This window comes from Gadus macrocephalus, chromosome 21, assembly GCF_031168955.1.
Source record: "Gadus macrocephalus chromosome 21, ASM3116895v1".
Lineage (NCBI taxonomy): Eukaryota > Metazoa > Chordata > Actinopteri > Gadiformes > Gadidae > Gadus > Gadus macrocephalus.
The window spans coordinates 610,397-623,058 of NC_082402.1; the positions used below are offsets into that span (position 1 = coordinate 610,397).

Here is a 12,662-nt window from a genome sequence, read left to right on the forward strand (position 1 = left end):
TGTGTGGGGGCAACTAGCATGATGCTAACATGATGCTAACCTGTCTCTCCCTCCCAGGCGGTGTGTGTGTCGGTGCAGCTAGCATGATGCTAACAGGTCCCTCTCTCCCCCAGGTGTGTGTGTGGGTGCAGCTAGCATTATGCTAGCATGATGCTAACATGATGCTAACATGAAGCTAACAGGCCTCTCCCCCCCCAGGCGGTGTGTGTGTGGGTGCAGCAGGCCCGGGAGCGCGTGCGGCGGTTCTGCTCCGAGTCTCTGCCGCTCTTCTTCCTGGTCATGTGGGTGGTGGTCATCGGCGTGGTGGGCTCCGCCGTCATCGTGAAGATCCTCGACCTCTTCTTCCCCACCTGCGAACACAGGTGAGCAACGAGCCGACGCCGGCCAATCACAGAGCGGCAACATAGAGGTACATCCACAGGATGACTTATTTATTAATTATGAAGAGCAGCGCTGCTGGCAAAGTAGGGTTAGTAACCCTCTAACCGTTCTGTATCGGTCTGTAATGGACCCGGTTCTGTATCGGTCTGTAATGGACCCGGTTCTGTATTGGTCTGTAATGGACCCGGTTCTGTATCGGTCTGTAATGGACCCGGTTCTGTATCGGTCTGTAATGGACCCGGTTCTGTATCGGTCTGTAATGGACCCGGTTCTGTATCGGTCTGTAATGGACCCGGTTCTGTATTGGTCTGTAATGGACCTGGTTCTGTATCGGTCTGTAATGGACCCGGTTCTGTATTGGTCTGTAATGGACCCGGTTCTGTATCGGTCTGTAATGGACCCGGTTCTGTATCGGTCTGTAATGGACCCGGTTCTGTATCGGTCTGTAATGGACCCGGTTCTGTATCGGTCTGTAATGGACCCGGTTCTGTATCGGTCTGTAATATTACAGTACAGAATCAGGTCCTTATGGTGATTGGAGGTTTTCCTCAATGCATCGACCGGTTCTTTGTGGTACTGGGGATAGTGAGTCCAAACCACAGCAAAGAACTGAGTTTACCAGAACTTATTGTACGCCCTGGCACAAAATGTACGCACTTATTTTATGTTGTACATCCTGTCACCTAAAAATAGTACTTAGCATTGTGTAGCATCTTATCCTAGCTATCTCTGTTGTATACGGCGAACGGGTTAACCTAGTGATGGTTAGTGCTTGGCACTTGGTTCTATGATCATCCTCACTGTACCCACAGAGATATATTGTCGTCTCTCTTTATTGTGACCAATGTACTGATTGTAAGCCGCTGTGGATAAGCGTCTGCTGAACGCCCCAGACGTCCTCACCTCTCGGTCCCCCTCCTCCTACAGGAGGTCCTACCACCTATCGGAGGTGCCCCCGCTGCCCGAGGAGGAGAAGCACACGCTGCTGGAGAACATGGAGGCGGAGCCCACCTCAGGAGCCTCCGAATGACTCCGCCCTCGCCCCCGGCGCCTCCCTGCTCTCACCCAGACCCAGCCCCCCTCCCCTCCGAGGGAGTCCAGCAGACCGACGCCTCCTGCTGGTCGGAGGCCGGCTCACGTCTCCTGGCTACGATCAATCCCATCAAAACAAACAACGTATTCAAATAATTGTAAAATGATTTGTGTTTTAATGAATGTTTTGGCTAGCAGAGCTAGCTTCTGCCGTATGAATACTGATTGAAACAGCTGTTCCTCCTCCATTAGTTGTGACGCATGTCTTGATGGCTGTAGCCGATGACAGCTACCTAGCTACCTAGCTTAGCCCCCTGGTTAGATGATATTTAGTGAGCATGTCTGAATGGCTGTAGCCGAGGACAGCTACCTAGCCACCTAGCTTAAACCTCTGGTTAGATGTTTAGTTAGCATGTCTTGATGGCTGTAGCAGAGGACAGCTACCTGGCCTAGCCCCCTGGTTAGATGTTTAGTTGGCACGTCTGGATGGCTGTGGCCAAGGACAGCTACCTAGCTTTAGCTTTGATGATGTTTGTTAGCATGTCTTGATGGCTGTAGCCGAGGACAGCTACCTAGCCTAGCCCCTTGGTTAGTTGATGTTTAGTTAGCTTTCACTGACGCCTATCTGGGCGGCTCAGCCACGCTTTGAGTTCCCCGCCTGATGATACACTCCGACACTGCTCCCAGACCTAGCGATGTACAGCACGCCAGCGTAACGTTGTGTAATTTGCTGTAAACTATGTGAGCGGAGTTTGTGTTTGTTAATTGAATGTGAAAACGAGGTTACTGAGTTCAAGGAAGAGGCGGTCACTCTTCCTACGATGTCAAACGTTCTGGAACTTTTCTCCAGAGCGATGTGTGGGATACAATAAGTTTATATTGAGGAGTCTCTTCTTCTGTTTGGATTTAATTTGAAGTGGTAAGGTAACCCCAGTTAGTGATAGAGGTCCCTGTGGTGAACTGTTCTGATGCTGGTGTCCAGTACCGCTCGACAGGCCCTGTAGTCTAGTATCCGGTCATCTGGTTCAGAACCCTGTAGTCCAGTCCCCGGTCCCCAGGACCCTGTAGCCCGGTCCAGACCCCCCTTCAGCCCCCCCTCAGATCCCACTGGCCGTGGGGGGGCCTCAGCTGCATGCTTACTGGGTCTCTAGTGCATGTCACCGTTTGGTTGGACCAGGTCGTCATTTGGGGAAACATGACACTTTATGAATTAGGGAGCTTTTATTTTGAAGAACTGTTAAAGCACTTTATAACGATGCATCATAAAGTCGAGCATGGTTAAAAAACTAATAAAACGTTTGGATTTAACTGAAGCCAGCAGCGTGAGTGGGTTTCTTGTGTTGTGATTTATACTGGTGCCCAAGAAACTTAAAGGGGTGTTAAAATCCAAAATAAGAAATTTCTTATTTAGTTAAGTGTTCTCAGATTATCCATTTTACTTCAAAGATAACAAATTACATGTTTGTCTCCACCAAGACAGTCTTTTGGTGATCAGATATTCGAAAACGATGTATTATTTTCGTTGTCTTGCTAGCTGTAGTCCCTTTAAAGATAGGGTACGTTATTTAAGTTTCAAACTTAAGTAATTCCCTTCCTCAGTTCTCCCCCCCAAAACACAGGCTAGCTTTAGCACTGGCCCTGCCTAGCCTTGTGAAAGACTCCGGTCCTGACCAATGAGTGCAGGGAGGTAGACAGCCCGTCCAATCATTTAATTCGGGCCGAATCAAATGATTGGACGGGCAAATTCCAGGCCAGTAATAAAGAGTATTATTTTATACCGAGTTTATTATATTATAATAATGTGATTTATTGATCGCTGATGGGATGCAAAGAAAATTGCAACAAATGTGGCAAATAAATTGCCTACCTTAAGCTAGTCAACCTGAACAGTATCAGCCTGAAGGGAAGGGGAGTACGTTCTAAATCAAGGACCACACAACTAGGCTCATTTGATTATCTTTATTAACTTTTGGCCCCGTGAACACACACACACACACACACACACACACACACACACACACACACACACACACACACACACACACACACACACACACACACACACACACACACACCGTGGTGCGGCCCGCCCCCTCAGCACGAGCCGAACTCCTCGATCCACTGCTCGTACTTGAGCAGGTCGGACGCCGAGACCGACTTGGAGACCTTCTTCAGCGCCGCCTCGAAGTCCTGCATGGTGGTGGGCATGTGCATCTCGTCCTTGGAGATGTTGCGGATCTCCTCCGGGGTGAGTCCCTCGATCCGCCGCCGCATCGCCATCAGAGACGCATCCCTGGGACACACACACACACACACACACACACACACACACACACACACACACACACACACACACACACACACACACACACACACACACACACACACACACACACACACACACACACACACACACACACACACACACACACACACACGTTATTTGGAAGAGCTTAACAAGATGAGGAGACTAGTCTAGAGAAGACCGAAGGAGACTAGACGAAGAGGGGAGACTGAAGGAGGCTAAGGGAGAGGAGGAGGCTAGGGGAGAAAACCTGAGGAGGAGGAGGAGTCGTGAGAGAAGGAGACTAGGGGAGAGGGTGAGCCTAGACTTAAGGAGAGGAGGTGGCTAGGGGAGAGGAGAGGAGGAGACTAGGGGAGAGGAGGAGACTAGAGGAGAGGAGAGGAGACTTAAGGAGAGGAGGAGACTAGGGGAGAGGAGGAGAGGAGACTTAAGGAGAGGAGGAGACTAGGGGACAGGCAGTACCTGCAGACGTTGGTGATGTCGGCCCCTGAGTAGCCCTCCATCTGCTCTGCGATCTTGTCCATGTCCACGTCTCCCTCCAGCTCCAGCTCCAGCAGGTTGATCCTCAGCAGCTCCACACGCCCCTCCCCTGGAGACCAGAGCACACAGCGTCCAGGGGGGGGCTACACACAGCGTACAGGGGGGGGCTACACACAGCTTACAGGGGGGGCTACACACAGCGTACAGGGGGGGCTACACAGCGTACAGGGGGGGGCTACACACAGCTTACAGGGGGGGCTACACACAGCGTACAGGGGGGGGCTACACACAGCTTACAGGGGGGGCTACACACAGCGTACAGGGGGGGCTACACAGCTTACAGGGGGGGCTACACACAGCGTACAGGGGGGGGCTACACACAGCGTACAGGGGGGGCTACACAGCGTACAGGGGGGGCTACACACAGCTTACAGGGGGGGGCTACACAGCGTACAGGGGGGGCTACACAGCGTCCAGGGGGGGGGCTACACAGCGTCCAGGGGGGGCTACACAGCGTCCAAGGGGGGCTACACACAGCGTACAGGGGGGGGCTACACAGCGTACAGGGGGGGCTACACAGCGTACAGGGGGGGCTACACACAGCGTACAGGGGGGGCTACACAGCGTACAGGGGGGGCTACACAGCGTACAGGGGGGGCTACACACAGCGTACAGGGGGGGGCTACACAGCGTACAGGGGGGGCTACACAGCGTACAGGGGGGGCTACACACAGCTTACAGGGGGGGGCTACACACAGCGTACAGGGGGGGGCTACACAGCGTCCAGGGGGGGCTACACACAGCGTACAGGGGGGGCTACACACAGCTTACAGGGGGGGGCTACACACAGCTTACAGGGGGGGGGGCTACACACAGCTTACAGGGGGGGGCTACACAGCTTACAGGGGGGGGGCTACACACAGTTTACAGGGGGGGGGGCTACACACAGCTTACAGGGGGGTGAGTGAAGGAGTGAGTACAAGAGGGTTGTATGTACTAGAGGGCTGAGTGAGTACCAGAGGGGTGTGTGTTACGGGGTGGTTGTGTACCAGAGGGGTGTGTGTTACGGGGTGGTTGTGTACCTGAGGGGTGTGTGTGTTACGGGGTGGTTGCGTACCAGAGGGGTGTGTGTGTTACGGGGTGGTTGTGTACCTGAGGGGTGTGTGTGTTACGGGGTGGTTGTGTACCAGAGGGGTGTGTGTGTGTGTGTGTTACGGGGTGGTTGTGTACCAGAGGGGTGTGTGCATTAGGGGGTGGTTGCGTACCTGAGGGGTGTGTGTGTTACGGGGTGGTTGTGTACCTGAGGGGTGTGTGTGTTACGGGGTGGTTGTGTACCTGAGGGGTGTGTGTGTTACGGGGTGGTTGTGTACCTGAGGGGTGTGTGTGTTACGGGGGGGTTGTGTACCTGAGGGGTGTGTGTGTGTGTGTGTTACGGGGTGGTTGTGTTACGGGGTGGTTGTGTACCTGAGGGGTGTGTGTGTGTGTGTGTGTTACGGGGTGGTTGTGTACCTGAGGGCAGGGGGATGTAGATCCTCTTCTCCAGGCGTCTCCTCAGAGCCTCGTCGATGTCCCAGGGGAAGTTAGTGGCGGCCAGAACCATCACCATCTTAGAGGGGTCCTCGCTCTCTGAGGCCCCGCCCACACCTGCACAACACAACACACTGCTACACAACACCATAGTAACGGTTCTATAGGGGTCGGTGCTAGGGGAGGTTCTAAAGGTTCTGGAGGAGGTTCTAAAGGTTCTAGAGGTGCTAGCGTCGCGGTACTAGAGGAGGTTCAAGAGGAGGTTCTAAAGGTTCTAGAGGAGGTTCTGAAGGTTCTAGAGGAGGTTCTAGAGGTGCTAGCGTCGCGGTACTAGAGGAGGTTCTAAAGGTTCTAGAGGAGGTTCTGAAGGTTCTAGAGGAGGTTCTAGAGGTGCTAGCGTCGCGGTACTAGAGGAGGTTCTAAAGGTTCTAGAGGAGGTTCTGAAGGTTCTAGAGGAGGTTCTAGAGGTGCTAGCGTCGCGGTACCGTCCATCTGCACCAGCAGCTCGGCCTTGACGCGGCGGCTGGCCTCGTGCTCCTCAGACGTCCCGCGGCGGCTGCACATGGAGTCGATCTCGTCGATGAAGATGGTGGTGGGGGCGTAGAACCGGGCCTGTGGGGACAAAGCCGTCAGCCCCCCGCAGAGACCCCCCCGGGTCAGCCCCCCGCAGAGACCCCCCCGGGTCAGCCCCCCGCAGAGACCCCCCCGGGTCAGCCCCCCGCAGAGACCCCCCCGGGTCAGCCCCCCGCAGAGACCCCCCCTGGTCAGACCCCCGCAGAGACCCCCCCCCGGGTCAGCCCCCCGCAGAGGTGACGGGGCGGGGCCTACCATCTCAAACAGCAGATGGACTGAGGGGGGCGGGGCCTGAGGGGGCGGGGCCTACCATCTCAAACAGCAGATGGACTGAGGGGGGCGGGGCCTGAGGGGGCGGGGCCTACCATCTCAAACAGCAGACGGACTGAGGGGGGCGGGGCCTACCATCTCAAACAGCAGGCGGACTGAGGGGGGCGGGGCCTACCATCTCAAACAGCAGCCGGACTGAGGGGGCGGGGCCTACCATCTCAAACAGCAGCCGGACTGAGGGGGCGGGGCCTGAGGGGCGGGGCCTACCATATCAAACAGCAGCCGGACTGAGGGGGGCGGGGCCTACCATCTCAAACAGCAGCCGGACTGAGGGGGCGGGGCCTACCATCTCAAACAGCAGGCGGACTGAGGGGGCGGGGCCTGAGGGGCGGGGCCTACCATCTCAAACAGCAGCCGGATTGAGGGGGTGGGGCCTGAGGGGCGGGGCCTACTATATCAAACAGCAGCCGGACTGAGGGGCGGGGCCTACCATCTCAAACAGCAGCCGGACTGAGGGGCGGGGCCTACCATCTCAAACAGCAGCCGGACTGAGGGGGCGGGGCCTACCATCTCAAACAGCAGCCGGACTGAGGGGGCGGGGCCTACCATCTCAAACAGCAGGCGGACTGAGTGGGCGGGGCCTGAGGGGCGGGGCCTACCATCTCAAACAGCAGCCGGACTGAGGGGCGGGGCCTACCATCTCAAACAGCAGCCGGACTGAGGGGGTGGGGCCTACCATCTCAAACAGCAGGCGGACTGAGGGGGCGGGGCCTACCATCTCAAACAGCAGGCGGACTGAGGGGGGCGGGGCATACCATCTCAAACAGCAGCCGGCCTGAGGGGGCGGGGCCTGAGGGGGCGGGGCCTACCATCTCAAACAGCAGCCGGCCTGAGGGGGCGGGGCCTACCATCTCAAACAGCAGGCGGACTGAGGGGGCGGGGCCTACCATCTCAAACAGCAGCCGGCCTGAGGGGGCGGGGCCTGAGGGGGCGGGGCCTACCATCTCAAACAGCAGCCGGCCTGAGGGGGCGGGGCCTACCATCTCAAACAGCAGGCGGACTGAGTGGGCGGGGCCTACCATCTCAAACAGCAGGCGGACTGAGTGGGCGGGGCCTACCATCTCAAACAGCAGACGGACTGAGGGGGCGGGGCCTGAGGGGGCGGGGCCTACCATCTCAAACAGCAGGCGGACTGAGGGGGGCGGGGCCTGAGGGGGCGGGGCCTACCATCTCAAACAGCAGGCGGACTGAGGGGGCGGGGCCTGAGGGGGCGGGGCCTACCATCTCAAACAGCAGGCGGACTGAGGGGGCGGGGCCTGAGGGGGCGGGGCCTACCATCTCAAACAGCAGGCGGACCAGCTTCTCCGACTCCCCGCGGTACTTGGAGGTCAGGGTGGAGGAGGACACGTTGAAGAAGGTGGTGCGGCACTCGGTCGCCACCGCCTTGGCCAGCAGGGTCTTACCGGTGCCCGGAGGCCCCACCATCAGGACCCCCTGGACACACACACACACACACACACACACACACACAGACACACAGACACACACACACACACACACACAGACACAGACACAGACACACACACACACACACACACACACACACACACACACACACACACACACACACACACACACACACAAGCACACACACACACACACACTACAGCTAATCATCTTTAATATAGAACTATCTGAACTGGTATCCCGGTGGACCAATGGGAGGGCAGCGTGTGGTGGACCAATGGGAGGGCAGTGTGGGGTGGACCAATAGAAGGGCCACATGTGGTGGACCAATGGGAGGGCCACATGTGGTGGACCAATGGGAGGGCAGCGTGTGGTGGACCAATGGGAGGGCAGTGTGGGGTGGACCAATAGAAGGGCCACATGTGGTGGACCAATGGGAGGGCCACATGTGGTGGACCAATGGGAGGGCAGCGTGCAGTGGACTAATAGGAGGGCAGCGTGCAGTGGACCAATAGGAGGGCAGCGTGTGGTGGACCAATAGGAGGGCCACATGTGGTGGACCAATAGGAGGGCGGTGTGTGATGGACCAATGGGAGGGCGGCGTGTGATGGACCAATGGGAGGGCGGCGTGGGGTGGACCAATAGGAGGGCAGCGTGGGGTGGACCAATAGGAGGGCAGCGTGGGGTGGACCAATAGGAGGGCAGCGTGGGGTGGACCAATAGGAGGGCAGCGTGGGGTGGACCAATAGGAGGGCAGCGTACCTTCCAGGGTCTCCTGATGCCCCTGAAGAACTGGGGCATCCACATGGGCAGAACCACCGCCTCCTTCAGCAGCCGCTTGGCGTCCCCCAGGTCCGCGATGTCCTCCCTGGGTCACCATGACAACCGCCGTCAACACTGGCTCACACAGTCGGGATCTATTTACACCTCTGGTCTGAGAGAGTCCCACTACCACTATGGTTATAGTTAGTTATAGTTATAGTTAGTGATAGTACCACTTGATGTTGGGGTTCTGGGAGATGATGTCTCTCTCCAGGGCCTCTAGTTACAGTTAGTGATAGTTATAGTTATAGTTAGTTATAGTTAGTGATAGTACCACTTGATGTTGGGGTTCTGAGAGATTATGTCTCTCTCCAGTGCCTCTAGTTATAGTTAGTGATAGTTATAGTTAGTGACAGTTATAGTTAGTGATAGTTATAGTTAGTTATAGTTAGTGATAGTACCACTTGATGTTGGGGTTCTGAGAGATGATGCCTCTCTCCAGGGCCTCTAGTTATAGTTAGTGATAGTTATAGTTAGTGACAGTTATAGTTAGTGATAGTGATAGTTATAGTTAGTGTAGTACCACTTGATGTTGGGGTTCTGAGAGATGATGTCTCTCTCCAAGGCCTCCACGAGGTCCTTATCGTGTCCGCTGCCGTCAAACCGCTTCAGCTCGCGATCCTCCGTCTTTGCCTGCGAACACCACAGGAAGTGACATCAATACAGGAAGTGACTTCACAGGAAAAACGTGAAGAGAGCGGACGGTCAACAGAAGGCCATTGCATTGAGAGTCACAATAGAGCTGAAGACTAGAGTGATGGAAGATAGAGCTAGAGAATATAGAAGGTTGAGTAGAGCTACATGCTCTAGAAGGTAGATTAGAGCTAGATCATCTAGAAGGTGAAGTAGAGCTGGATGTAGATGGTGCAGTAAAGCTAGATCCTGTAGAAGGTGAAGTAGATGTAGAAGGTGGAGTAGAGCTAGATCCTCTAGAAGGTGCCGTAGAGCTAGATCCTCTAGAAGGTGCCGTAGAGCTAGATCCTCTAGAAGGTGCCGTAGAGCTAGAACCTCTAGAAGGTGCCGTAGAGCTAGATCCTCTAGAAGGTGCCGTAGAGCTAGATCCTCTAGAAGGTGCCGTAGAGCTAGATCCTGTAGAAGGTGCAGTAGATCTAGAGGGTGAGGTGTTCTGACCTTGTCGTCCTTGTGCTTCTCCTTTCCCTCCTTGGGGTCCTTCTTCTCCTTGCCCCTTTGGGGGCGCCCCCCGTCCCCGTAGCCGCGGGGGACCTGTCGGGGCTGCTGCCGGACCCCCGCGCTGGGCCGGCCGTCCCGGGGGGAGGCCCTGACCGGACAGGGGGACGACCTGCAGCCCGGGGCGGACCGTTACGGACCGCCGGAACATCACCGCCCCCAGGACACTGTGTCTGGAGGTGTGTGTGTGTGTGTGTGTGTGTGTGTGTGTGTCTCCATTTCCAGGGCAGTGATCAGGAACAATAAGCTGAGAGCCGCACACTGTGGCACTAATCAGACTCACATGACCAACCCCCCCCCCCCACCCTCCAAAGGTACAGCTACTGCACCGACTGACGACAGCTAGCACTATAGCACTACTTCACCACTGCCGCTATAGACTGTAGAGCAAGGACAGCTAGCTTTATTTAGCTAGCGCTATAAACTGTAGTTTATAGCTAGCACTATAGGCAGTAGAGTGATGACAGCTAGCTCTATACAGCTAGCTCTACAGACTGTAGCGCAATGGCAGCTAGCTTCATACAGCTAGCTCTGCAGACTGTAGCGCGATGGCAGCTAGCTTCATACAGCTAGCTCTACAGACTGTAGCGCGATGGCAGCTAGCTTCATACAGCTAGCTCTACAGACTGTAGCGCGATGGCAGCTAGCTTCATACAGCTAGCTCTACAGACTGTAGCGGGATGGTAGCTAGCTTCATACAGCTAGCTCTACAGACTGTAGCTCTGTGAAGCTAGCCTCGTTACCTGCGCTTGACGTGGGCAGAGATCAGGTCTCCGTCCTCGCTGGGTTTGGAGGGCGTCGCGTTCAGCTGGAAGCTCGCCAGCGTCGCCATGATCTCGTCCACCTGCTTGTTCTCCTCGCTGATCTCCTGCAGAACCTAAAGAACCACAACATAACAGAGAACTCAACCCCAGCAGAACACCGTAAAGTAGAACTCAACCCCTTCAGAGCCACACAGTAACATAGAACTCCACCCCAGCAGAACCACAACGTAACAGAGAACTCAACCCCTGCAGAACAACGCCGTAAAGTAGAACTCAACCCCTTCAGAGCCACGCAGTAACATAGAACTCCACCCCAGCAGAACCCCCCAGTAACTTAGAACTCAGTAGAGGACCAGAAGGGTTGGCCCCCAGGTGGAACAGTCCCCTATCCCCACGGTGGGGGTCTGATCCCCTATCCCCACGGTGGGGGTCTGATCCCCTATCCCCAGGTGGGGGTCTGATCCCCTATCCCCCAGGTGGGGGTCTGATCCCCTATCCCCAGGTGGGGGTCTGATCCCCTATCCCGTGGGGATGGGGGAGGGGGGGCGGGGCTCACCTGCTGCCAGCGGTGGGTGGAGCCCCCGTCCCGGAGGGCCCCCAGGTGGCGCTGCACCTGGGTGAGCACGCCGCGGTACAGCACGCTGGCGGAGCTGTAGTTCCCCAGCAGGGCGTACTCCCGCGCCAGCTTCACGTTCTCCGTGATCTCACGCAGGTTCATCCTGCTGGAGGGGGCTAGGACACACACACACACACACACACACACACACACACACACACACAGTCTAAAACACAACACACGGTCCAACTCTATTCCCCATACACACACACTGTTAATCTCTCTCCAACACACTGTGAACCCTATCCAACACAACACTATCAAACTCACACTGTTAATTCCTCTCCAACACACTGTCAAACCCTATCAAACACAAACAGACTGTCAGACTGTCAAACCCTAACACCCAACACACATGTGACCATATGCCCGTGTCACTAACTCACTCCGGTTTCCCTCACCTCAACATACAACTCAAATGGACTGTAATCACCTTATTCAAGAGCTTCAACAAACATCATCATACCATTTCCACATGACCTCCTGGCCAAACAGACCACGTCTTTCCAGTCAACAGTACCAAACACACAGTATCAAACAGTCCACACTAACACATCACACACTACCAAACACACATTTCCCAACAAACCAATCGTTTTAAACTTCCCGTGTTTTGGACTACAACTTCGACAAGGTGAATTTCTTTAATGCAGTCGTTATTATTATGTTACCAGTAACATGTCAACTGATTAAAGTAACATGGAAGATGTAAAACCGGTAACAAGTAATTTGTGCTCAAAGCCACATGTCCATTGTGATCAAAGCAACAGGTAAATTGTGATCAAAGTTACAAAGTGTTTTTCTCCCAGAGGGTAAACCAAACCTCACCCTAAACCCTTTCTGTATCCGATTATAAAGCAGTAAAGAATTATAGTTTAACATAAAGCGACAGAACCAGACGAGCTTTCATCTGCAATTTAATATTAAGTATTAATCTTATTATTAATCCTATTCTACATCCTTGATCTGCACAACTCAGGGTGGACTCCCGCACCCGGCTGATTAAAACACTTTCTGGACGAGTGACTATACAATGGGCCAAGTTAATAGAAGTTTAGCAATTTAACGGTCATTTGTAATGAATTAGAATGTGATAAAAGAGTGAAACTTACTTGACTCCTCCGCTGAATACAAAAAAACAAGTTTGTTCACTGGAGAAAGTTATGACGAGTTCCGGTGACCAGCGGGACGTTCCCGAAATTTAACGAAAAGAGCCGAGGGAATTCCAAAGGCTAAA

General features: G+C 54.9%; 2 protein-coding genes and 1 long non-coding RNA gene across 5 annotated transcripts in view; 2 read left to right on the top strand and 1 right to left on the bottom strand.

Moving 5' to 3' along the window:
• ginm1 (glycoprotein integral membrane 1) overlaps positions 1-2,726 on the top strand; it is an 8,243-nt gene extending 5,517 nt beyond the window's left edge. For both annotated transcript variants that reach the window (XM_060041354.1, XM_060041353.1), the window contains 2 exons: positions 199-362; positions 1,309-2,726. In XM_060041354.1, coding sequence (XP_059897337.1) covers positions 199-362; positions 1,309-1,411 — 267 coding nt within the window. In that variant the 3' untranslated portion in view covers positions 1,412-2,726. The remainder of the gene's footprint in view (positions 1-198; positions 363-1,308) is intronic.
• A 631-nt stretch (positions 2,727-3,357) lies between these two features.
• Positions 3,358-12,635, bottom strand: katna1 (katanin p60 (ATPase containing) subunit A 1). The gene is made up of 11 exons (XM_060041349.1): positions 12,538-12,635; positions 11,366-11,541; positions 10,789-10,922; positions 9,989-10,157; positions 9,381-9,490; positions 8,798-8,903; positions 7,904-8,062; positions 6,211-6,337; positions 5,708-5,842; positions 4,181-4,307; positions 3,358-3,706 (listed from the first exon to the last, which is right to left on the bottom strand). Exons 2-11 carry the CDS (start codon positions 11,525-11,527, stop codon positions 3,508-3,510), a joined length of 1,428 nt encoding a protein of 475 aa, XP_059897332.1. The 5' UTR covers positions 11,528-11,541; positions 12,538-12,635; the 3' UTR covers positions 3,358-3,507.
• Positions 5,842-6,323, top strand: LOC132449621 (uncharacterized). Of its 2 annotated transcripts, none has more exons than XR_009523617.1 (3): positions 5,842-5,919; positions 6,030-6,150; positions 6,184-6,323. It is a non-coding gene; the product is annotated as an uncharacterized LOC132449621 (long non-coding RNA). The 2 variants fall into 2 exon arrangements; XR_009523616.1 differs by lacking the exon at positions 5,842-5,919 and adding an exon at positions 5,927-5,963 and having other exon boundaries at positions 6,009-6,150.
• Positions 12,636-12,662: the final 27 nt, after the last annotated feature.